The 27,429-nt window shown below is 38.9% G+C and overlaps 1 protein-coding gene across 2 annotated transcripts in view; it reads left to right on the plus strand.

The window, feature by feature from the left end:
* The window catches only part of BRINP3 (BMP/retinoic acid inducible neural specific 3), a 202,427-nt gene that overhangs the window by 150,874 nt on the left and 24,124 nt on the right, over positions 1-27,429 (plus strand). For both annotated transcript variants that reach the window (XM_054212346.1, XM_054212347.1), the window contains one exon: positions 12,632-12,854. In XM_054212346.1, coding sequence (XP_054068321.1) covers positions 12,632-12,854 — 223 coding nt within the window. The remainder of the gene's footprint in view (positions 1-12,631; positions 12,855-27,429) is intronic.

Genomic DNA, 27,429 nt, shown 5'->3' on the forward strand with positions numbered 1-27,429 from the left:
GGATTCCTTTTTATTGCCTCTCACTGTCTTCAAAGTCACCTAGCTGACAAGTAAAAAGGTAATTTTTCACAGCTGCTGAGCCTACAGATTGACTACATCGTGTAGACATCAACCTGGATTCTAGCCTTCTCCCTGGTTACCAGCAGTAATGACAACCCGAAGAACCTAAACGATGCCCTCAATAACTCTTGTGTAAACTACGGTGATGTTGTTTTAAAAATTTTCAGACTGCCTTTTAATCACTAGGTAAAAATTGCCTTGATGTTTGTAGGGTTCCCTATGATCCTTCTAGTACAGGAAAAAAAAAAAAGAAGGAGAAACTGCATTCTAAGATAGACTTTTTAAAACATAGTTAAGCTACCAAATGTCTCATTTACACCTGTTGCTAATTACTAAAAGTCTGTAAAAGGGCAGAAGGCAACTGCAGGTTTAATTTGGAAATGTCATTTTAAACGTAGATATTGCTGTATGTCTGCTCTGATCGGAAGAAACTTCTTGCAATCATAATGAAAGAAAAGTGTCTAGACTGACTTTCAGAGTCCATGTTGAGATTCCAAGTCTTAGATAATGTTGCCAGATGACTAGGTTTGATTTGGCATCACAGATAGGCTGTAAATTCACTGCCATTTGCAGTGAAGGCAGTTTCCACTTGAAGTTCTCTCTTACCACAGCTCAGTGACATATTACTGCTTTTCCAATTACTCTGTTTCAATTCAAATGCATGTGGCATAAGCTTTAAAATGAAATCTGGAGCTAAAACTGAATACTGGGGGATTTCTTCCAATTCATAAAATCATCAAATTTAGCCTTGCTGTCTAATAAAGCTTTGTTTTCATTGATTCAGAAGGATGAGAGAACGTGGTCATCAAAGGGCCCTTGCAAACCCATCGTACGCAGAACACACCAGGCATGATTGCACGGGTCATTCAGGTAGCACCGTCTGTCTCTCCGTTGACCAGAAAAGACCGATTGCGATGCAAAGTGAGTCTTATTTGAAATCTTAATTGAAAGACTCCTTGTGAAAAGTCTGAACAGACTCACTGGCAGTTGAAGGTGCTTTTTAATCACTGAGATTAAAGACTTCAATCAATACGGTTCAAACTATTTGCCCCTGAGCAGTAGAGCCGTGGTTTTCTTTAAAACGGTGCTTACAGCTTCAGGCGCAAGGCCAAGAAAACTTAGCCCCCTGAGTTCTTAATATAATTATTGTTTTCTCTATTATCTTGCAAGGGTGTTAATTTGCCTCCCAGTAATTAACTTCCCTATGTGGTTGTCAGGAAGTTTAATCAATAGCATGAACAGATACACCAACTGTCATCCCTTCTGTGACCAGTACTCCCCTCCCCACCTCTCCCACCCCTGTGGAGGTGTCACTCTTCTAATAAAATGACAGGTGGGGTTTGCATAATTTCTTCAGAGAGTCAGCGTCTAAATTGTTCATCTCCTACCCCAAAAATGAAGGTACAGCCGATCAGGTCCTATCAATATAATTACCTCTAGTCCAAAACTAAAAGCATTGTGTGACTCCTCCTAAAGCAGCACCTGGCAAATCAACTTATTAAAGTTTTACACAGCATGGCATTGTCAGACACTTTAAACATTGTGATGACATTGTAATAAGAGGAGGAGCAGAAGGCTTGATCTAATTTAATTCTACTTATGTCCACCCTGTACAGGACATAATGTAATTCCGTTCAAAGCTAGTGACAAAATTCTTGGTGGAATTCCAATCCGCCTTGGCAGCTCTGGACTTTCTTTATTAAGAAGGATGTCACTCTGTGGCCTCTCTTTTCTTCTAGGGCAGCGTTGTCTGTTCTGATTCATAGCTTCTTAAATCTTCCCTTGTAACAGCTTAACACTGGTTATTTACTTCAATATGTTTTCCAAGAACACTTTTCAGTTTCACTCATTTCTTCCCTGAACTATCCTTCTGTAATCCATTACATGTTTATTTACCTTACTGTTTTCAAACTGCAGGAGTTTCCAGCATGACCAAGAACAAGTCGGGTAACTTCAGGGGTGACAGAAGTTATTTCTAATTCTAAATTTTAAACAACTAATTAGAATTTTAAATTTCTAATTCTACGCATAAGAATTATGTCCTATGCATTATGTGCATTTATAGTGCCATAGAAAGATAATAGCTAGCATTAGATAGAAATTGGAGCATCCGTGCTGCAGGAATACTTGTAAACTGTGTTGAAAAGATCCAAGTGTTTACAAAAAAATTCAAAATAGCCCATAAAGAAATTTTTGAGAAATTTTTATTGAAAGCTTGCAATGAATTCCAAGGGGCATCCATTTAAAGGGTAGTGATACGAACATTTTTGAAAGAGTAATGAACCAAAATCACACCCAAAAGAAAACCTGACAGGATGAAGGGAATGTCCTTCAAATGTTGGGATTTACAAAGACAGCTGTTGTAGTCTGGCTTTTTGGTTTGTGAAAAGTGCACTTGCGGTCAAGGTCGTGTTTAGATTGAGAATAAGAAACAGGTCACTTCTTGATTGTAAGAAACGTGAGTCCATTCGGCTTGCAGCAGAGCCTAGGGAACGTTGTTACCTTCTGCCTAGTAAAACTCCAGAATTAATCCATGATTTGCAAGATGATATTCCATCTTTACTGCCAGTTTTGACTCTGCAATTTTTTCTTCTTTATCTGGGCACCAAGAGAGTCCCAAGGCTTGTGAGGGGAGGATCTGCGGTTTGCTGTTCCTGTAATAGGTCGACATTACTTGCATTAACTGTATATATATAACATATAAATATATACATGCCTATATATATAAACATATGTAACATACATGTAAAATCATTTGTATTGTAACATTTGCATAACGTTCCTCGGAAACTATATATTAATGAACAATCAGAAGATATCCTTTCCCCACCAATTCCACATTCACCTGCGCTGATACTTAGCCCTGTTCTTTCCTCCTTAGAGGAGCTAGCCCTGCAGAATTCCTCACTTCAAAAAAGAAAGCCAACAGAAAAAAAAAAACCACAAACCTACCCCACTGCAAGAATCATACAAATCTGCTTCCCCTGGGGCTTACAAAGCAGCTAGATTGTACCAGTTCAAATAGCCTGTGCAATATTGTGTTGAGTTTCTCTCGTCCTTCACGTGCAGTCCATCTCTTCTAGAGCACATACATTTCCTTCCTTCTCTTTGTCCTTCAGAAAGTTTAAAGGAGAAGTCATTTGCTTGGAGAAACAAATGTTTTAATTATGAGGAGAGATGAATGATTTAATGTAGATGGGTGCGTTGCTGGGGGAGAGGGGAGAAAAATTCTTCTTTGCTACCTTTTCTGTGAAGAAATAAGGTTGTTTCAAGCTGCAGTCTTACGCTTCCTTGAATAGGATTATATTCAAACATGTATTTGTTGGAACACAGCTGCTGCTTCTTTGACAAATTAAGTACTGCATCATGAACAGCTCAAATTCATTGCAACACAAAAACAAATATATGTTCGTCTTAGTACTTTGTTTTCTCCAGGCTTTTGAATCATGGTGGGATATTTAAAAAAACATATATATTTTTAAAATCTCTTTATTGGTACCTACACAATATTGAGGCAGCACTTTATTGAAGAGCAATCAAATCGAACCATTTGAAATGTAGGTCCTATTGCTTTTTGTTCTCTCAGACCACTGGCTTTGTGGTTTGAGGTTCCGATTTACAGCTGACATTGGTATTTGACTTGCTGGCGTATTTATTGCCCTCATTACAATTGAAAGCATTGTTACGGGAAAGGAATGATAATGCCACGGTCACGTTGTTACAGTAGGTTTTTCACATACAGTGCAGTTATGCAAAAAGTGTGACAAACTGTTGGGGATTATGAGACCTTTCCTACCAGAACTCTTGCTCCTCTCACTAATGGCAGCTACCAAGGAGGATGCAGTTGCCTGGAGCCATAAGCGAATTTATTATTATTATTTGTAATACATGGCAACAATTAAATTTGGGGTCTATTGTGCTATCTCTGCTATAAAGATAAAATAAGAGACAGGCTCTTCTCTGAAGAACTTGCAGTCTAAGCAGAACAGATAGTTGAAGTGTAGCAGAGATAAAGATTTATCTACAGAATATTACAAAATATTGAGGCAGCATTTTTGAAAAAAAAACAACCAAGGAATAATCTTTCAATAATTGCAAAGTGATGCTTTTTTTGATGGAATATAGTAAAGTGCTTTGACCTTCATTTTGAAGTGATTATTCATTTTGTCATCTCTTACTTTATAACTTTTATGTTATAATACAGAATTAAAGGTTGATATCAAAATGTAAAATTTCTGTTCTGTCAAGGTGAAGTATTTTGGCTGATTCACAGCAAAGTAAAACAAGAAAAGCTTGCAGTGTTCCTTTTAGAAGATTTCAGAGAAATTAGAAACGTTTGGGGAATTTTAGAGAATTTCAAAGGATTTAGGTTGCATTCTAATTTTGGAATGCTAAAAATCCTTTCACAAAATGGATTTTCTATGCTTCGCACAGTTCTACTTAAGAGCTGCCTTTGTTGTGAAATGAATAGCTTTAGCAGCTTTCCTTAGCTTTTGTGTGAAATTAATTGGTGGTCTTCGTTCTAGCTTCTAACCTGTAACAAAAATAAAGCGGTATTTGTATTAAATAGTAGGCTTATTTACAGCATCAGCAGATAAGGTCAACACTGAAATGGGCACAGAAGTTAAGCAAATTGGCAGAGCAGGGTTGGATGGTTTGCTTCGCTGCTGTGTGTCATCTTTTCTGTAAGTAAATAGATTGCTGGAATCACTAGAGATATTTCCTTAGTGCTTTTATATGAAAGCTTTTGGTCGGAATATTTCTTGTTGGCTCTGACTGTTGCTCGTTTTCCTTACGCAATACTATCTGTTTATTTTGGCTTGCTATTAGAATGCATTGTGCCAAAGGAGGGCTGGAGTCATACTAAAACCAGGTGTAGACAAATGATTAGCATGGAGAAGGAGACAGGTTATTTTGAAAAAAAATCACACCCCAACAGAACTAAAAGTGCAGCTGAAATTTCTCATTTAATATAAAGTTTCAAGTTCCTAAAGTAGTTTTTCCTCTGACAGGCAGGAATCGGGAGAGGCATTATTACAGGCACCTACCTCTGGAACATGTTCTCTTGAATCGCTCCTCGGAGGGAGAATAGCATTCCCTCTGCAAAGCACTGGGGAAGATGAAAAAAAGAGGTAGAATCTTCACAGAGACCCTGCAGAGCCAAGCGTCTGAACCCTCAGCGGCACATGATGGGCAAAAGCAGACTGTCAAGATGGGGAACAGGATGCTTGTGACTTCTGGCACCAGGAAGAGAGCTCCTTTTCCACCTGTAGATCTGTGACTGCAGAATAGGTTCAGTGTCCTGGGCAGCCGTCAGAGCCGGCTAAGCCTGACACACATGCAGGCACTAAAAAGCAGTGTTTGAAGATGGTGGTCCTCCTCTGCCAACCTGACCTGCTTTCTGGGGAGGTTTTAAGGGGACTTCGATCTGGGAAATTGAGGAGAGACTCATTTCACTCATCTTAGACTATTATCCCTTGCTGCCAGAGGAGAGCTGGAGTGTATCAGGAGTGACTACGTGGCTTAGGCCCACGTGGTGTGTTCTTGTTCCTGCTAAGTAAATGGTCAAACTTTCTTAGGAATACATAGTGCAGGGTGACAGTAACAAGAGTAATGGTAAAACAGGGCAAATGGAAATCCACCTCCAGTAAGCCTACTCAAATGCACTCGACCTATGAAACCAGTAGAATGAACCAGAACTCTGCATGAGGTGACAAAGGTGCAACACTGTTAGGACAGCAGAGACAGGGTGGGACAGCTCACCTGACTGGATACAAGTTCATCAGGAAAGACAGGCCGTGATGATGAGGGGGGTAGTTGCCCTCTGTGTTAAAGAGTAGCTTGGATGTATGAAACACTGCTGGGGGATGGACAACAGGGATGAGAACTTGTGGGTCAGGGTCAGATGAGAGGCCAGTAAGGGTGACATTGAGGTGGGAGTGTGTTACAGACCACCGGGTCAAAGTGAGGAGGTAGATGAAGCGTTCTTTAAGCAACTCAAGGATCACACCTAGATCGCAGACCCTGCTTCTCGTTGGGAAGTTAAGTTCTCTGACATCTGCTGAAAAGCCAACATGGTGGGACATAAGCAGTCAAGGAGATTTTTGGAGGGTGTCAGGAATAACATCTTGGTACAAATACTGGATGGATCAACAGGAGTAACACAGAGCTGGATTGGCTATTCCCTAACAAGGAAGTGCTGTTTGGGCATGGAATAATCAATGGCAACCTTGGCTGTAGAGGACGTGAAATAGTGGTGTCTGGGATCTGGAAAGGAGTGGGTAAGGAGAGCAGCAGAATGTAGACCTGGGCTTCACAGAAGCAGTCTTCACCTAATTCTGAGAACTGGCAGGTGATATTCCCTCTGAGGCAGCCCTGAAGACAAAGGATCTCTGGAAAGCTGGCCAGGTTTTAAGGACAGCATCCTCCAAGCATAAGAACTCTCCATCCTGACAACCAGGAAAATACCTAGATATACTGAGGAATCAACTTTGCTAAGCAGGGAATATAGGATAGAGCTCCGAAGCAAAAAGACAACATACAGGAGGTGCAAACAGGGATGGGCTACCAAGGAAAAATTCAGAAACATCCATCCAGATCACTGTGTCTTAACTTGAATACCAGAATGTTGTGGGAGACAGAGCGTAGGGTTAGTAGGTCACGTATCCTACCTGAAGACCAGTGTCAAGTGGATTACAGCAAGGGTCTATTCCAGGAATTGCTCTGTTTACCTTCTTTAGCAATGACCTGGAGGAAGCAATGAAGTGCATTCTCATCAAGTTTGCATACAATACCAATTTGAGGGACGGGAGGTAGGTGATGTACTCAAGAACAGGGCTGCTATCCAGGGGCACTTGGACAGGCTGGTGGAATGGGACAACAGTGACCTGATGAAGTTCAGCAAGGACAAATGCAAAACCCTGCCGTGGGCAGGCAAAGCCCCAGCTGCGATCCAAGCTGGACCTACCTGACCAGGAGCAGTTCTGCAGGAAGGAAAGTTTCTGGAGCCTGTTGGCAGTGGGTGGAGGGGAGTGGCCTGACAACACCAAGCGCAGCAGCATCCTGGGTGGTGTGAACAAGGGCATGACCAGGAGATCAAGGAGGGGATTAGCCTCAGTACTTGTTAAACCACATTCATATACTGCATCCAGTTTTGGGTTCCACAGTACAGGAAAAGTGTTGGCAGACTGCAGCGTGGTCAGTGATGTCCCCAGAGCTGTTGGGGGTGGAGCATCTGCCCTGGGAGGAGAAGCCATGGGAGGAAGCCTTGCTTGGTCATCCTTGAGCATGGAGACTTCGGGGCACTCAAAGCAGCCACCTTATCTTCAGGGAGAGGAATGGAGAAGACAGACCCAGGCTCTATATGGTGAGAGGCAACAGGCATAAACTGAAACAACAGAAGTTCAGACTGGAGGTAGAGAGAAACTTTTTCTCCATGAGGGTAGTTGAGTCTTGGTTACCCAGAGACGTTTTGCTGTCTCCATCCACAGCAGTTTCCAAGACCTGAAAGGACCAAACGTTGAGCAACCTGGTCTAACATCAGAGGTGACCTACTTGGAGCAAGAGGGTGAACTAGAGATCGCCCAAGGTCACATCAAGCCTGAATTAACATCTCATCCTACCATTATGGTTTAAGAAGGGAGACAGCTCCCCAAAGTAGTAGTGGTCTATAAAGAGTAGTGGTCATTTGCAAGTAATTCTCATTCTAAGAATGAGAAAAGATGAAATGCAATGTAGAACATGAATGCACTTCAGCTAATTTTGAAATTGTGCAAAACGCTCTCATTTGAACTGGCATGTCAGACTACATCATTTTTTGTTCAAAAATATATTATCACACCCTTACTTGTTAAGTCGATTTTTGTCAATTTGCCTTAAGCCCACTGTAACATTTCGTTAGAGCCAAAGCAGAACGGTTTTTACATGAGGCATTATACACTTCTAGACTGTGATGGCAGAATTTTAATGCCTTTAGAGCAAGTTAAGGAGCTTGATAGAAAAAGAGGCCGTATGTACAAATGACAGGTGCATAGATTTTACAGACAATGCTGAAGTGTCACAAATGCTGTCAATCAAAGTAATGAACATACACAATTTTGTTCACTACAAAGTTTGTCAAAGATTTTTTATTGTTATTCTTAGATAAATAAGGGAGAAAAATATTTCATTAGAGCATCGTTTAGAGAAATGACAAAGCAGAACATTTGAATTGCTGTCTAACAGTAGATTTTGACATGATAATATGATGTAAAAAGGAGTTTTCTCCTACAGACATACTTCCACTGAGCTTCATTAAATGGAAAACTGCTACAGTCCAAATTCTTATTCATTTTAGAAAATACATAGGCTATATATAAGCCTATTGTCAATAGTATATTTCAGTCAATAGAGGATTCTTCTGGCCAGGCAAAATACTTTTTTCAGTTATTGTCAGGCTGCTTTTGCTCAGAAAATATAATTGCTTTTTCCATATGTGAATATTGGTAAAAAAATTTAAGTTTAGATTAAACTATGTAATCCACAATTAGGGTTGTATATTTACTGAAACATTATGTTGTAATTTCCAATACTAAAAGTTTTTGATTAAATGATTTCATTTTAGGTGAAAGGGCTCATCAGAGTATGACATTAAATTAAATGACACAACTTGATGGAACACCAGCTCTTCAGAAACAGCCATTTCTAGAAACTGAGAGAAGGTGGCTGAAATTTCCTTGAAATTTATTGTGTTGTGAAACAATTTTTTTCTTAACATATCACCAAATGCAGGTTATTTTCACTGTGTTTTGCTTTACGTTCTCCTAAACTGCATGTAGAATGTCCCCTCACTTAATTTCTTCACATCTACACATTTGCTGCTTCATTTCAGCCATAATACAGAGCTAACAGAAAAAAAAAGAAAAAGAAAGAAAAAAAGAACTATGTGCATTTTTTTCTTTGTTAGAAATCCATGTCAAATTTTAATTTACCTATTTACCAAGGGACTCAGGAATTTTGCTCTTCCATGAAGTACACTACTGAGACCTCCCTAGACACAAGCAATGGCTTAAAGGAGTTACTGTTTTATCCTCCTGCTCATGTTACCCTGAGCGCAGAAGCTGAGATTGTCCTGTGCCTTTACACAGTGTGTGTCTTGGGCGGTGAGGAGGAAATTCCTCTGAACACCCATAGTCTGGAAATAACCTCTGTTATGCTGTTTGCAGAAACAGTGGCTATACAATTTCAAAGAAAATTTTAGGAACGGCAGTTTGAAACCTCATTCGTGGACTTGCTCTGTTTGATCTAAGGAAAATAGAAGAAAGTGCAGTGGTATTATGCGGCGTGTCAGTGTTGCCAGCATTACATTGCACAGTCAGTTGTTAGCCTGTGTTCCCTTTACTAACCTGGTGTTCTGAATCCCCAAGCTGGTCTAAATCTGTTGACTTCCAAGATGCTTCCAAAGATCCTCCAAAAGGGATCTTAGGAAACAAGCTAACACGAGACATTTTGATAGCCTGGAAAAGTTCCAAAAAACACTCAGATGAAAAAAAAACCAGAAACGTGCCGTGGTCTTGTGGTTGTGATGATCTTGTACAGATCTTGTAATTCAAAATATCAGGGAGATCCAAAATATTCATAGCAGAGAAATCAGGGGTCCAATACAGAGCACGCACCCTTTTTCCTCGTAGCGGAGCACTGTGAAATCATTTGATGAAGCTTACTGCATTCTCCTGGTCTTCGCTAGCTCTGTATGCAGAATGTTAATCATTGTATTCAGCATTGAGCCCTGCTCTGGTACTGAATAGCACGGAGAATCCAAGTTACAAGTAGCTCTAGGTATTGCTTACAGCCTAAATATGTCTGATATTCATCTGATTTCAGCAACAGTGTTTGCTCCCATTGTGATATTTTTCATTTATTCTTTGCCGCTGAAATACGGTATGCCATTTCAATCTCTAGACACCGTTATTGCAAGGAAGATTTACCTTGCAGAAAGGGAGAAGTGAAAAACAGACATGACTGGCCATAAAATGAAAGTTAAATAAACTTGTTTGATCAACTACTGCGTATAATGTTTTACATTCCCCCCATTATTTGCAATTAGATAAGAATATGAAAAAATGGTATTGCGTGTGCTAGCATGTGAAAATAAACGAGGAAGTGCTGAGATCATATCGTATGTGATATCAAGTATCGTGGTTTAAAAGCATTGATTTCCGTGGCCCCCAGCACTGTAATACTGGCTGTTAATCCTCAGGAATGGCTGGTACAATGTGTTGATTAGGGTGTAATAGTTTAATCATCTCTCAGTGATAGGAGTTCATGTTGTAGTTTCACAGATCATGAAATGTGTCTGTTTAAGATATGAGCACATTATCTTTTCTTCTCCCCCTTTTTCTTTTTTTTTTGGCAGAAGGCACTATGTAATCATGCTCGTTTTATCTCTGTCTCTCTTTTACCTGCATCATGGTGCTCATTAGTATGATCATACAGGGCACAGGGATAGTCAAAGATGATGTTTATTACAGGGAGAAGAAGAGGCATTTTCTTAGGGAAAATGCTTTTGCATTGCGAGTTAACGAGTGTAACCCCTCCTTATCACTTCTAAACACTGCATCCGATTAGTTGTTAGCTGTAGAGCTTATTGGCATTGTGCAAAGGACAGCAAATTGACAATGTTTCTTAAATAAGTTATTACAGCAATATGAAAACTGAAAAGGCATCTTCTGAGTATATTCTCTCCTCAGGGATTTGGGTTTATTTTTGGCTTCGTGAAACTGAGTTTAAGTAGATAAACCAGTGTCTCAGAAGAACAGAAGGGACATGAGAAGTTAGGAATTAAAAGAGGGTAGGAGGAACGCGGCTTTTGGCTCGGATCCTCCCTAGGTGTGTTAGTGCACTCCTCTGAAGTCAGGAGGGCTCGGCTTAATTCATTTGTACCCAGGGACAGCAGAGGGGAGGCGGGGCTGTCCTCAAGGGGACAATAGTGGACGAGGGGACAACTAATACCCAAAGAGGCAGGCATGAGGAGAAAATGAATAACACATTGCCAAAGACCTCCCCGGTGAATTATTAAAACCACTTTATTAACTATAAAATCATCATCTTTGCCCCTTGCCTTTCATTTTTTACTTTCCAGAAGACCTTTCAATGCCTTTTGTCTTCTGATGAATCTTCATCCATTACAGCAAATACGATGCCAAAATAGGGCTGTTTGATTTCATCATGGCCCCGTGTCCCCCAGGGTGTGAACAAGGGTCACTCTAGCTCATTTAGAAAAGATCTTTCTTCTCCACCTGTAAAAAAGAAAATATTTTTGCCTTCTTTGTGTAAAAATGTTTTTAAAAAAGCTAAAGTAGAGCTAAAGTTAAAACCAAAAGACTTATGAACAGTGATGGAAACGGAGTATTATTTTTTGTAAGCAGACATTTTGCCCAGTCAACCCTCTCCCACAATCAACCTAAAACTACAGCAAAGTTAAATACTATCATTAACTCTAGTTTTTAGCAGGAAGCTACTTCAGTCGGTTGGATCATTGCGTTCGCATAGTCTGTTGAAGCGTAGAGTACCCAAAAGAAGCAGCTGGCAGGGGGAAAGCCAAACTGTAGGATAAGTGACTTCACTGCAGGAACAAGCTGAAAGAAAAAATGGATTGTGGAGGGTGAGAGGATAGCAGCAGGCAGGAGGGCAGGCAGGAAAATGTACTGATGTATGGGAACAAGAAAGAAAGAATAAACATGTGCGTTCAAGGATGCTACTCATTTTCCCCCCAGTAATTAGAGCCCTTTTAAATGGAATTTTAAGTTCAAAATTTATAAATCAACTCGTAAATTATCCTACTTATGCAAATAGGCTCACTGATTAATAAAATTCTGTTAATAAGATTCAGGCTATGTATCTTGTGAGGACTGAGCTACCAGAGCAAATCCCACAGCATAGGATGTTCGCAGTAACAGTGATACTGTGATTTAGGAACTCCTTTTTGCCACTCTAGAGTTGGGGACATGAGGCAATAAGAAGTTCTGGGGGACATGTTTTTAAGTGTCTAAGTATCGTAAAATGCTTTGAAAGGCTTCCTTTCAATTCTAACTGCTTTCAAAAGCCTGATCCTTAATGGCTTCTCTGAGGCGAAATAAGACATCTAAAAGACAGCTGGCCCCTAAGAGCACATTTACTTGCATTTCCTAAGTATTGGAATATACTCCTTTTAAGACAGTTTCCTATCTTTTCTGATGAGTCAATATACATTTATCTTCAAATGTGTATTTACTTTCAGATCTACTTTTGAAGGCAAGAAACTCTGATTCTTACTTAATCTTCGTATTATCCAGGTTGAGAAATAAGACAGTGCTTGTATTTGTTTTAACATCAATTTAAAAACTATCTAAATATTGAATTTTGCTGGTTTTATTACCACTAAAAGTGTAGTTACCTTTCTACTTGGAAAGAGTTAAAATGTTCAATTCTAAAATTGCAAAAGTTCAAGTTTAAAAAAATAGAAGTTCAAGAAAAACAAAATTAGAATTAAGTTTTGCTGCAACAATAGCCATAACTACATAATTAAAGAGGTGTTGGTTTGGTTTTTTTTCAGATGAATTCAAATTATTTATGAAAAGGCTGCCCATGAATTATTTCCTGAACACATCTTCTGTAATGCATTTGTGGACAATGGATTCTAATTTTCAACGTCGCTATGAGCAACTAGAAAACAGCATGAAGCAACTCTTCCTCAAGGCACAGAAAACTGTTCACAAGCTCTTTGGCCTTAGTAAGAGATGCCATAAACAGCCACTCATCCGCATGCCAAAGCAGAGGTAAGAAAGCTTATGACAACCTGAGAAACTCAAGCTGCTATCTTGACACTAAAATCTCCTTAAGGGGTCTCCTTAAAATGTGGGAATGTGTGCAGCATGTAATCCATGCACAGTATACAATCTTTATACTTCTAGGAGTTGAACAATCCTAGCTTTCAATATTGCTCCGTTCATGTTTTCCTAAGTATGATGGGAAAGGTCAAAAGAAAACCTGATTTTCATATGACTATGTATTATGTGAGGCAACTTAAAAATAACACGAGCCTACAGATTCATCCCAATTTGGTCTGCCTCTTTCACAGAACCGTATTTTCAGTGGAACTTGGCCAAATGTAATAGTGCCAAATAATTGTATACCAAATACTGAATACCTGTTCTGAAGCAAGGACAGCTATTTTAAGAACTTTCCAGGTCATTATACAGTATATACTACATACTATCGATTTCTTGTCTCATTTGTCAGATATGAATTAGATTTGAAAGGATGTCTAAGGAAAGAAAATGGAAGTGTTTTAGTCCTTTGTAGAAACAGAGAGATCCTGAAAGCTAGCTAGTCAAATCTGTGTTAACATAAAGCGGTTAAAGCTGATTGCTGATCGAAAGTTGCTTTATTGAAATTAGTGGAATGACACCAGCGTAAATCTGAAATGAATGAGCTTTTACGGACATTATTCTTCTAAGCGCAAACACCGTGGGACTAGTACAGTGACTCCTGCACTTAGCACGTGTCTCCGTCAATTTTAAAGAAATCTAGTTTAGGCTCAGTGTTCCAGAACTGCCGGGGTACTTTACTCTGCCCTGCTTTCAGCTCTCCTATTGCAAGCTGAGGCTCCAACAATTCCTCTTTGCCTTTGGTGGCACTTAGCTAACCCTTCTGCTTGTTCTTTCAGGAGACAGCTGATACGGCTCTCATGCCCCCCTTTTCTAGATATTGTGCTTTGCTTTGTGATCTGCTAGTTAAAACAAAAAAATGTTTTTTTCACTTGTGGCGTCATTTCATAATTAGAAAACATCCCGCTAACAAAGGTTATACAGTCACTGCAGTGCTTTAACATCATCTCCTGTGTTTCTTGGGCCTGACCTGAGTGAGCATTCTGCCAAAGAGATGATGCAACATGAAAGAATTCAGCAGGAACCCGGAGCTTTTTTTTTTTTAAAAAAAGAAACAAAATCCAACCTCACTTTTATTTTCCCCCAACCAAAATATAAAATAGTCAGGTCTTCCAAAATAACCACTATAGGGTTTTGAGGTAACCTTTGGTTGCCATCAGTAATGGCAATGATAGAGTACTGGTGAACTGAGGCCAGTTGAAATGATTGATCAAAACACACCTTTCTTGTTATATGAGGAATAGTTTGGGTTTGTTTTTTTCAAATGCAGAACTTGTGACTTCACGATTTATTTGTTAATAATGAATTTTACCAGCAATGAGTTTGCCTGTTTTACAGGGAGCTGTACTAAACTTTCATAACAGTTTGATTTTGCAATGCATCTCTGACTTAGGAATATCACAATTTAGTTTAAGATAGTTAGGTCCCATTTTAGTGGATGCTCTAAATTTTTTTCTAGTCGGTTCAGAGGGAGATCGGACATATGATAACATAATGATGATCAATAGATGACTCGAAGATCAGTGCTAAAGGCAGGTTTGGGAATACTTAGCCAGTGGGATGCATTTGCTAAAAGACAGCATTTTCAAAGGCTGGATTCCATCTGACTATCTGGGAAAATTGCCTTCTGACATCAAGGCTGTATGGATGATAAAAAGAGCTTAAAATGGAGAAGTGAGGGGAAAAGGTCAAAAGAAACTGGTTTAATTTCCAAACCTGGTGCAAAAAAAATCTGATAGACCAAGATACAGGAATGGATAAAGGAGTATCAGTGGTGAAAAGACAGATAGTGAGGAGAAAGAAAACACAGGTATTGATAGAATCGTATTCAGGTACTTCTCACGATGAGACTATACCTAATCCAAACGAGGTACTGAGTTTTTCGCTACAGGAGGACTAACAGGTAAGCACGCAAATGAATAGCAGGTAATGCACAGGAGAATGAATACCCGAGTAAAGCAATGGAGGAGTATGCATTATTGCTCAGGCTGTAAAAACAGACATTTCAGCAGAAAGTGAGTGGAATAAAAGAACCCAAACCAAGTATTTAAATTCCTCGTGTTTAAGGGAAGACAGAAATAAAAGTAAAAATCACAGCTTCATGAGCCAGTGATATTCCAGGCTCCAAAGAAACAAGAAGGGGTAATTGGAACAAACTGTAACCCTTTCCAAAGGCTTTCCAAAGAACTCCTTCAGGTTAGTGTTTGGGCTCTACTATTGATAGTTAAGGGTAAATTTTATTATGGAAAAATAAATTAGAGTTAATGGTGATATAAATACTATTTTAAATTGTGTTTTATGGGCACCAGTCTTTTCAGATACAGATTAAAGAGCCAATGCTTCAGTTTTTAATCAAGGTCATGATGCTGGCAGTGAGTAAAACAAAGTAACTCTGCTAATGTTTAATTTTACTCTGTATTTCACAAGTCAATAGAAGATATATACAAAGGATTTTTAAAGGAATATGTCAAAAATGAGACCAGGTTTTCTCTTTCATGAAGCTGGGAGGTATGTCCTAGAAGTTTAATGTAATTCATGGAAACTTTCTATGAGACTGAGTTTTATGGGGATTTATCTATGTAGTCTGCCAGAAATTGTTTCGTCACACTTGAAGGAGCTCCTACATACGGTCAAGGTTATAATTCATTACTGAAAATACCTGTCTCTTTTCTCTAGCCTCAAAATTTTGTTACTGAACATGAAACAAATTGTTGCTTGATTGTTTTTAAATGGGATTCAATTAATCAGTCAGACAGAATTGCTTGCAACTTTTTCCATATTTCCTGAAGAACCAGGCCACTTAATAATCTTTAAATTAAATTTATATTTTAATTTTCTAATCCTTGAACCAAAATACCATTGAATCCTCTCCTAATGTCATTGTTCGTAGCAGAAAAGAGTCAATTAACTTGCAAGTTAAAGAAACTACAGTCCCGCATCTCCTTTTTAAACAGAGTTTATATTCTTCAGCTAGAATCATGTATAAATAGTTTTCTTTCAGCCTGCACTAGCCATCAGAACAATGTCTTATTTACTGCAGCACTTTGGTATACACTGGGGATAGGAAGGGGATTGCTATTTTTATTTTATTCTGTTCATTGCAAATCTTTTCAGGTTCCAGATGTTCTTCCCAGATTTTAAGCTTTCTTTCATTAACATGAAACATATCGTTGTTCCTTTTCCTGAAAATCAAATCATGCCAAGATACATCAAAAGTCCATAGATTTCCATTATAAGCTGTTATGGTACTGCTGAGCATAACTTTTAAAATTCACCTGAATTAATCAATACACTTTCTGTAATCAGTGAAGTATTTACCGCTTGTATGAGTTCAAAGGAAAATACCAACTGAAAATTCAAAACCAACAATTAGCACAGAAATTGCTATGTAGATAATCTCTTCCCATGTTGTATATAGGGATAGAATTATAAAACATTCAATTTCAAGAGGTAAAGAGAAAAACAAGATTTAAAAAAATGCAGTCTGAAAAGGAAACTTGACATTCTGTGAATTAATGCTACCAGGTGAGCTACTGCCTCCATGAATTTGAGGCTCTGTTGCTTCAAAAGGCTCAAGTGATGATTACTATTATGTTCTCATTGCATTGACACATCAGCCTCAAAACCTTGCAGTATCATATGCTCATTCATTGTGTTTGCTTGGCCGGAGTCCACCGCATGCAGCAATTGTTATTCCACTAGATGGCCAGCTCTTGCTGCTGTTTTTCTACAGGCAGGTTGTTGAAACACCACTAGCGGCACAATACATTTTGTTTTGCAGGAATCAGTAGGTGTTGTAAAATGTGTATAGGAGAATTGTTGAAACTTTGCTAGAAGCACAATACAGTTTGCTTTGTAGGAATCAAGATGAGGTGTAAGACCGTATGTCTTCCCTAAGCTCGTCATGCGTATTTCTGTATTAGGACCATGAAGTGTGAGGAACAATTGTTAATCTTTGGAAGCATTTTGCATACGGTACCTGTGGTCTAGTATATCTGCTCTGAGAAAAGGACTGACGTAGTCATTGAATTAGTCCAAGCTCTCAATTCCAGCAGCATCTTTTTCAAATGAGGTGAGAAAGCGATGCCCTGTTACAGGGAGCAAAGGGCTTCCTCGCAGCTTAGGCTGAGCGTTGTGACTCACACCCGCACTCAAAGGTGAGATCTGTGCCTGCATAGTTTTCAAAGACAAAATAAGTGGAGGGAATAAAGAAATATCCATTTCGCTCAATGGGAAGGGGTAAAGCAGCAGGCAAAGTTGTGTTTTTACCTGTGTCGCTGTGTTATGGGGAGGGAAAGTTGGTTTCTGTTTTGGTTAACACACCAGTAAGACTTCTTTTCCAATGTAATGGCTATATGCTGAGAAGCTGAAAAGCACAGGAACAAAAGGCCTGCTCCTACCCGTGAATTGCAGTGAAAATTGTCAGTGAATTGTCAGTGAAACATCTGACCTGAACCAGAGCAGGGGGTAAGCAGGCACTTATGTCCCCCCAGATTATGGAACCAAACTAAGAAAACTGGAATATCTATGCTTAAGAGGATAAAAGAAATGGAAACACTGTTGGCAGAGAAGACAATGCTTCACTTTCCCAAATATTTTTCAGTAAGAATGACAATGATTTCCTGTGATAGGATTTAATATCCAAACACTACTGAAAGGCATTGAAGGCGGAGAAAAACTTTTATTTCTTCCTTCAGAAGTGCAATTTTAGCACTTGATTTCATTCTTTTCAATGTCATTCAAGTTTGTTCCTTGGCTGGTGTTATCCATTTGAGTGAATGCACTCAGTACAGTATATTCCTATAGGTACAGACCTTATTTGTATGCAGTTTAAATCACTCGGTAATGAAAAAGCATCACTTGAGGCCAAATTTAACTAGCACAATTTGTGATTTAATAAAGACATAAACAAAAATATTAAAAGGAGAAACATAATGTAAATACAGCAATAAGCCAGTGGAAAAAAATTACATCTTCCTTGGCATAATAACAAAATGGAAATCTGCTGCAACAAACCGCAACTGAAGATGATGAGCAACTCCAGTAAATAAAAATTTTAATTTTAAAAGATCAAGGTACAACACATGCACACAAAAGCATGTAATCTTGAATAAAATGTCAGTATTTGAGTTTTTGAAAGGACTGGATGTTTAATCTTACCATATAATTTACAGTGAAGATGTTGGTTATACCAACAGCCTAGGCAGTTTTTTAAAGGATCTTATTCTGGTAGCGCAAGCTGGCAAATATAGACAGAACTACTTAATAAATTAAAAAAAAAGTTAATTAACATATAAAAATCCTTATTTCTGGAAGAAAACCGATTCTCAGCAGCATTACGTTTGAAGCATGTCCTTATCTTCGTAAAGGATATTTTTTTAAGATGCATACGCAGAAGCTAATGTAGACTTAGGAGGAGTTCATCACCAGAGGCAGTGAATGGCTGCATCAAACGAAGAGCTGCAGAAAGAAATCTGTTTTTTTCAGAAGAAGAATTTATTCTGTACTTTCCCATAGAATGCACCACAGGCAGCGATAAAAGGACGAATTTGCATTTTCTAATTTTTCTCTTCTTTTTGAGTCTCACAGAGCAAAATCTTCACATGCCCTAGGAGCACAACAGGGCCTGAATACTGTAAAAACACTTCAGAGAAGGGACTTGTATCTTAGTCTTCTCTTCAGTCCACATGCAGAAAAAAAGATTTAAGATATCTGACTTTTTTATAGTATTTATAACAGTCCATCAGAGTACTGAGGCCTTCAAACCTGTTTTCTTCAGAATGCTTCGGAATGAAATACACACATAAAAAAGATAGTGTAGATTAATCCCATGCCCTCAGGATGTTACACAGGATTTGTTTCTTACATCTCAAAGTTGGTTATCAGCTACTTTGGATTGCTTTGCTGTAAGTATAATTAATTCATGGCCATAAAATCACTAAGGAATAAAGTCTTCCACCAAGGAAGCCACGAAGTTCAATACATGGAAGTTTCACACACAGATTTTTCTTCTCAAAGGAAATTTGTGGCACTGGATGCAAAGGAAAAAAATCTAATTATACATCACTTAGCAGACTGCTAGAATGAAGGTGAACAGTCAGTCTAGGTGAAAATTGTGTTATGAAAAGATAGTATAAGACAGCAAAAGCACAGCTGAATGGACTGTGTCTAATCTATATGATGCTTCTGAACAAGAGATGCTAAAGAAGCAACATTCTGTCTGGTTTTAGAACACCTTCTCCTTTTAATAGAGTACGGCAGATCAGAGAGGTTTCTAAATAAAAATAATTCCAAGAAAGGACAAAGAAAAATGTACTTGGATTACACATCTTTTTATATTATAAAAAAATACCAGATTTTTATTTGATCTGCTTCAAATAAGATATTGCATGTGGGAGTTAAAAAGGGAGTTGCAAGTTTCAATGTAAAGGAGTGCTTCTCCAGTGGAAACTTTTATTTGATCTAACATACCAGGTGCACATCTGAAAGTTTTGTGCCATAGAAAAGGAAGGTGATAAGATGAAAGTACCTGAGCTAAAATGAAGGTCAGTTTGGCAGTAGTTGCTTTACTAAACCAAATAATAAGTCCGCATATTTTCTCAAAGGAAATAAAACGATCCACTTTGAGGTGACACCTTTAATTGGATTGGGGATTAGAGCTATTTAAAACTAATGTGACAGACATAAAAATATACGGGCCTGCAAATAATTGGTCTGATAACAATAACAAGCTAAGATAAACTCTTGTGTATATGCTTGTTTTCACACATATTTTAATAACTGTATATACATAGGGGCAGACTGTTCTTATCATCTGTCCTTGTAATACGTTTTCTCTCAAGGAGATTTGGGTTTCTAATGTTGCAGCACTTCATTACATACCCATAGAGGCTCTTCTTGATCACATGCTATACATGAAAATTTTTCTGGCATCTCTGCAACTCCACTTTTGATGAACAGCAACATTAGAATGAAGTCATTTCACCACAGCATAAAGTGCTGTGAAAATAGTAGACAGGTTATATTAATGTCACAGGGTGGGAGTATGCCTGCTTCCATGCTCTGGAAATACCATCTGTGCAATATGTGTAAAGAAGTCACATGTCTCATGCCAATGTTTTGTTTTTTAAAGTGTGGAGTACTTTTCAGTGCTGCTGTACCCTGATAGTGGTGCTTCAGCAATCGTATTTTACGTTTTGTCACATGATGCAAAATGTTAAAACAAGAAAATCAGCTTAGCAGTGATCATCTAACATGAAAGGAGTTATGTGCCCCTCTGCTCTGCTCTGGTGAGACCCCACCTGGAGTACTGCGTGTAGCTCTGCAGTCCTCAGCACAAGAAGGACATGGACGTGTTGGAACGGGTCCAAAGGAGGCCACGAAGATGCTCAGAGGGCTGGAGCCCCTCTGCTGTGAGGACAGGCTGAGAGAGTTGGGAGTGTTCAGCCTGGAGAAGAGGAGGCTCCGGGGAGACCTTAGCGCCCCTTCCAGTCCCTAAATGGGGCTACAGGAAGGACGGGGAGGGACTCTGGATCAAGGAATGTAGTGATAGGACAAGGGGTAACGGTTTTAAACTGAAAGAGGGGAGATTTAGATTAGGTATTGGGAAGAAATTCTTTCCTGTGAGGGTGGTGAGGCACTGGAACAGGTTGCCCAGGGAAGCTGTGGATGCCCCATCCCTGGAGGTGTTCAAGGCCAGGCTGGATGGGGCTTTGAGCAGCCTGGTCTGGTGGGAGGTGTCCCTGCCCAGGGCAGGGGGGTGGAACTGGGTGATCTTTAAGGTCCCTTCCAACCTGAACCATTATGTGATTCTGTGATACCAGTATACTATTATATGATATGGAATTAATATAATATTGCATGGTGTTCTATTACACCTTGTTCTGAGACTTGCAGTACCGAGATATGACTACTGAATCACTAACCATTCTTAGAGTACTGTTGCACTGGCAAATAGTCTATACTTTAAAAGGACAAAACATTGGCATGAGATGTGACCACATTCCGTGTATTGCCCATATATTATACGATGCAGCTGAATATTCATCCAACACCTCAAAGGTGATGGTATTCCAAAGTGCAGCAGCAGAAGATGACTCAAGGAAATAGTTTCACTCAAGAAGAATGATTACTTTAGTGTCCATCTGTTTCTTGTGGGCTGTCTTCTAAGAGTGCGAGTGATAGGAATGGAAATCTTTTGGAAGACCAATTTCCTCTATACCATCCAGTTCTGAGAAGTGGAAAGCTGGGCTAAATTTCCCCTTCTCCCTTATGAAACTGTATCTAGAGTATCTATTTTTTTCAGATTTGCTAACACTCATTCCAGTACAAATTGCCTCTGTCCCTTCCAGCTACCAAAACCCCTTGCTGTTTCCAACCCAAATATCAAAACTTCCTCTTTTTTCCCAGGCAAATTTTGTAATTCAGTTGGTGCTATCAGTACCGGAGCCTGATAATTTGGAGACAGTAAAACACAGGCAGCTTACAATAGCATTTTATTTTATAGACGTGTGGTATTAAAAAAAGAAAAGCTCATATTAAGAAAAAGCTGCTGCAGGATTTTGGCTGTAAAGATACAGTATTCAGCACATTTATTCCCCAATGTAGACCTACAATAATAAGGGACTTGCTTTTGGCCTTTTGGTTTTTACTGTGACCAAACTGCTGTAAAGGACTTCCCCTCAGGCCAGATTTAAAGGTATCTTAATCGTGCATCCACATGAATCACTTGTAGAAACAACATCAGAGCAAACACTGTGGTGACTCACAAGGCTTGCAAGCCTACACTTTAAAATGATTACTTGATATGTGGATAGATCCTGGCACACGTCTCTGGGCTTGGCAGCTTCTGTTTGCTCCTAGCCTGATGGCCATCTGTCTTTGTAGCCATGACATGTGATGTAATGGCCATGATCCTCTCTAGGTAGCAGCCCCCCACCTTCAAGGTTCATGATAATGTACACCACAAATACAGCCGGAGGTCAGGCAAGGACACCAGCATGAGAGATTGGATCTTGGTGCACCCTGGGCTTCAGACTGTCCCTGGGTCCACAAAGTTGCCGTATCTTCCAGATTCCACCTGTAAAATAAGAGCAGCCTTGAACATTGCTTTATTTGTTCCAGAAGAGTATAAAATGTACCATAAAGACATGTCTTTGATCATCTATGAGTTATTAACACAGAAGAATATTTAGAAAGAATGATATTCAGTTTCTAGCATCAGGCTTCCTCTGCAGAGTCACCAATGTCCCTCTGTCTGTGCCCACCATACTGCAAAAGGGCTGACAATAGGCTGATAATATCACATCTCCCTGGCTCTCTTTTATCTATTGTATTTCTTTCGAGTGATACACAGACTGACTCGCCATGTGTTTGTACAGCAAATGTCACAGTGGGGCCGCAGTCTCAGCTCAGGCTGGGATGAATTGCTGTAGCATAAATGCTTTTCTGGTCTGTGCTATTTAAAGTAAAAATATGTCTCCTTTGCGGGAAGGTGGTATTAATATAAAGCACAAGAATGCTTTGACGTGAGTGCAGATTAAAAGGGAAGATGAAGGTTGGACTTGTGGGGGGTGGAGGGATATTGCCATGTTTATCCATATTTCAGGGAAATCCTTTCATCCCTCTGGTGCTTCACTTTGTCAAAGAGGTCTCTGCTGGTCAGGTCACATCCGTCAGCACTCTGGAAACAAGCTTTTCAGGCTCTGAATCAGAAAAACTTCTCTAATCAAACAAGTCAAAGAACGGTGAGATATGCATTGACATAGAAATGGACCCATACAAGAATTTTATATTTCTCATATGTGTTGTCATATGCATTTTACTCTGTTAGCTCACTCAGAAGGAGAGATACCAGCTCTCCAAGGGGACATCAAATACCAGACAACTTCAGGGCTGTGCCTCAGGTCATCTTAGCTAAAGGCTATTATAGCTAAGGCATATAATAGCCTTGACTTTAGATAAATTTGAAGACTGGAGAGTTCCTGTCCTGCAGATGGTGGGTTTTCAAGCTTGTGATTTTAAAAAATGCTTTGAAAAACATTGTAAGCCTGCGTCTGAACGTCTGAACTGTTTCCATTGTCTCCTGTTCCTTTTTTTTTTTTTTTTTAAAATCCTTTGCTTCCACCATGCAGAATGCACCAATCCCATTGTGTCTTAAGTGCTTCCAAATGACGTAGTTCTGGGAACAAGTTTCCTATCTGGCCAATATGTGCAGATACGATCACGAAAAGATGTGTTCAAAGTTTGATATAGCTGTTTCATACTATGTCATTCTGCCATTCGCAACACAAAGAAAGAAATAACTCTAATGTATCAGCTCCCAGGTAATTCAACGTTGGTCGTTCTTTCTTATTTACAGTCTATTATGTCTTTTATGAACCAAAAATACATTAATTTTTGGTGTAATACGTTCTCTGTATTTTCTTGTATGCTCTTGATAAGAGCAAAATAAATGAATAGAAAGAATATGGTGCATATTGAAGGGCAAAGGGTAGGGAGACATTTAATTTTTCTGAAATCGAACTGCTAGATAAGAATTCAGTTTGTGCATAGTTGCTATGAATACTGTCAAGGGTAATTTAAGGACAGAAACAGTAGGAAGAAAATTATATACAACAGTAGTTAACTTTTGAAAACATTAAAAAAAAACCTCTGAAAAATTAAAAATTTAAAATTATTACTTCCATACTGGTATCTTATGCATGTAGCCATATACAGACTGGTAAAGAAAACGTACAGTTCATTTAGTCCAAAAAATACCAAGTAGCAAGCTCAGCATCTCTACTGGCAGTGATGGTATGACAAGCTAGAAATTGTCCTTGCCCGCTCCCCTTGTCTTTCTCTCTTCCTGCCTTCCCCAGTTTCTGACTGAATTTAGCACTCCAGAGAGGTGCCAGGCAGAGAGCGCGGAAGCATCCAGCCCTCTGAGGTGCTCCCAGAGAGATGGGATCGGTAGCAGGCCCAGGCTCGCACTGTCTTGCCAACACATCTCAATTTTCACTGGCAGGGATTGTAGCTGGAGGGTGTGAAAGCAAGTTCATGATAAACATAAACTCCATAGTGTTTTATTCCTTGGCTTCTTGGCTGAGACCATCGGCAAGGGCACCAGTTGTGGTGGTGACGTGTGCTTTGTGGGCAGATGTCACCCAGGGAAAAGCTTTGTTGTTGAGGTGTTCATCTCATCTTTGGTGGTGTCAGAACATTTACATTCCCGACACATTTCTTATAAACTTAATGTAGCTCGAGGGCTGCACTCGGAGACCCCAGCTAACAGTAGCTCCAGAGGTTTCAGTTCAGCTCATGTCTGGTGTGTGGCAATATCTTTCACATATTGAAACCCACATATGATAAGTGTAAAATAAAGGACTTATGTATTGCAAGGAGCAGAAGCAATAAAAGTTGTTGGCACTCCAGACAGAAGGTGACACTTGCTAATTTTCTAACATAGTTTTATTTTATCATCTTTAATGACTGACTTCTCTCAATTGTCAAGATATTAAGGTAAGGAGGTGACCCAAACCAAACGACACTAAAACCTTCTCTGAATTCTACCTAGAATCACCTTTTCATGGCTTACTTTTCAATACTAAATGAAGACTCAAGAAATGATGAAAATAAATGCGATCTCTGCAGAGAGTGAAGCTTTTTTCCCCATCATGAAGCTGCTGCCATAAAAATTTATTTTCTCCAGGTTTTAGTTAAAAAAAAACAACAAAGTTTTTTATTTTTAATTTTATTTGGATTATCTGGCTTTTTGGCTGTTCAGATTCTTAGATACGAATTTATTCTTAGATAGTTGCTGTTCTACCCATATGACAGAAATGACTTCAATATGCATTCAAACCAATCCTCTTCATGAAAGTGCAGCAAATATCAGGATTTTTTGCATAAATTAAAATTAATGTATAAGTCTTTGTATTAAAAAAGAAATTTTGAAAGAAATTAACTTTTCGAAATGCATACCCTTCTAAAAAATAGCGGTTAGAAATCTTTCTTAACATTGCTTAGACTGTGTTCGTTATAGTTCCTAGGTCTCTCCTTCCTTATTTTAAAAAGTGGCATTTCCAATAGAATCTGAAATGAGGATCATTATCTTAAACTTTTATTAGTTTTTATTATTTTTAACCTTCCAAATTTAAGAAACTTCTGGTTGATGATTAAGAAGAAATCCTAAAAAATTATTCAATCGACCTTAGAAGAACCCAAAGGCATCATGCCCTTGAAACTGTGCATATATTATTCTACACATTTTTGGACAAAGTTGCCTTAACTTTTGGAAAAAAAATGGGAACAATAACTGATGATTTTTTTAATGTAAGTTGAAAGCTTACCATCTGTGTAGATTGCTTCATCAGTGTATTATCTGCAGCAAGCACTACTGGGTTAGATAATTCCTGGAGTGATGGCTAAGATACAGTATAAATATAAATGAGATTGTTGGCAAATATGTCCAAGATGCGAGCAAGGTGCTGTGAAATGGAGAGCTAAGCTGCTGACTGTGTTGTCCCTAATGTTTCTCTACAAAACTCCAGTTAAATAAGCTCGGAGTAGAGACCAACGTAGCAAATCCCCAGACAGTAACCACACTTTCTGCTTCATCAATTTAGCCCTCAATGCAGTGCAAAACACTTGGGTAGTATTTTCTGTCTTGCTAAGTCCAGTCCGCAGTTTAATGAATCTTGCCACTGGTATGAGGTTGTTCAACATTAAGTGATTTTTTATTTCTTCTGCTGACCATCTGCTGCGTATGTAGACTACTTCTCTATGTACATTCACATTCGGATATAATGTCAACGGCGTTGGAGAGGAAATATTTTACTTGGGGATTAAGAGATGAGCAGAAGTTCATAAAAGCCAGGATCTTCGTCTTTGAATGATAGAAGTAGAGAAACAGTTCCCATCCATGAATATTTAAAAGGAAGTCTATACAGAATATCTGCATCTGCGCTTCTAAGTGTTGCTGCAACTTGGGGTTGGATTGACTTCAAAGATTAAAATAGACCCTCTGTCTCTGAGAGGCAAAATTTCCCCGTACTGAATAGAGACTAGTGTCCTGACAGAGAGGAGTGAAGCTTTATAAAGGAGTTTTCTACAGGAGGCACCTGTGAATCTTGGCAAATAATGATTCCAGAGCCTGTTTCTTCTTTTTGCTGAATAGCAGACAGTCATCTGGTTATAGAGCTCTATAGACAAATTCAGATGAACGGTGGCGTGCAGTTGTGAAATCGATGACATTGCAAGTCTCACATTCTGTTGGATCACACGTCTCACCCAAACCTGCAAATATATTTACAAAAAGCCTCTTTTAATCTATTTCATCTTTGAAGTTCTCAAGAGCATTCACTGTATCTTTTCCCCCCTTCCTGTGAAGGTGACAGTGAAATGGAACCTATTTTCTCTGTGTGAAATTCACGTAATTTTTATGTAATGCTTAGTTTTAATGTCTAGCCTTGATAGCAGAAATACCTTGCAATGTTTGCAGATCATAATCCCTAATCATTGATATAAAATATACAACTCTGCACACACAAAATCATGTTCACACATTTACAGGAATTTAATAAATAAAATTAAGGAGAACATTTGCAGAATTCTCTCCTCAACAAAACTGTACAACTTTCCTTCAAACTTGCCAAGTAGAAATTTCTTGTGCATACAAGTTAAAATGCACAAAACGTTGCCTCTTAAAAATCAATGATCAATTGGTTTCTTAAATCCACCAGCAGGAATTTTATAAAGCCGTCTTGACCTGTGTTTTCTGCTCTCGCACTCAGAGAAGCTTTGTTTTGGGAGAGTACATCACAGATTAATCCCTCCGAGTCGTAGAGGGACTTCCCACGCTTTGGAAGAAAAGGTTCTATTTCACAACATTTCCTTGGTTCCAGTTGCCTTGTGTGCAACTATTATTGCCTTGAGGATTATGTAGAAAACGGGAGTTTCTGACTATGAGATAAAAAGTAGTAACTAGTTACGGTAGTTTCTTCTCTTCCTGACCTTATGACATATCCCTTTTTAGATCTGAACTCAGCTGCTTGATCCCAATTCAAATCCAACATCACATCAATGCTATCAGCTCCAGGAAAGAAGTGAGCAGTTCCAAGTATTTACTTGTTTGCACTCTGTAAGCTTCGCCACATATTAATAAAATTTTTTCCTTTCTTTATTGGCAACATCAGTCTAGCATGCATTCATTCTTTTGAACCCCGAATTATCTAATCCCATCTCCCCACAATGGTGTAGGTTAGCCGTTTACTGTTATTTGTGCCCAGTATTCTCAGGGAAAAATACAGCTGCTAAATCAGTTCAGATACTCTGTAAATAAACAGAATCTTTTTTTTTTTTTAAATGTGGTTAACACTTTATCGTCAAGTATGGAAGCTGATGTGCTTGTGAGGTTTAATTTGCATGCCTAGATTTCTAGGCTGTTCTGCAGACGTTGCTGACATCAGAAGGTGCTGAATTA

The sequence above is a fragment of the Rissa tridactyla genome, chromosome 8 (assembly GCF_028500815.1).
Source record: "Rissa tridactyla isolate bRisTri1 chromosome 8, bRisTri1.patW.cur.20221130, whole genome shotgun sequence".
Taxonomy (NCBI): domain Eukaryota; kingdom Metazoa; phylum Chordata; class Aves; order Charadriiformes; family Laridae; genus Rissa; species Rissa tridactyla.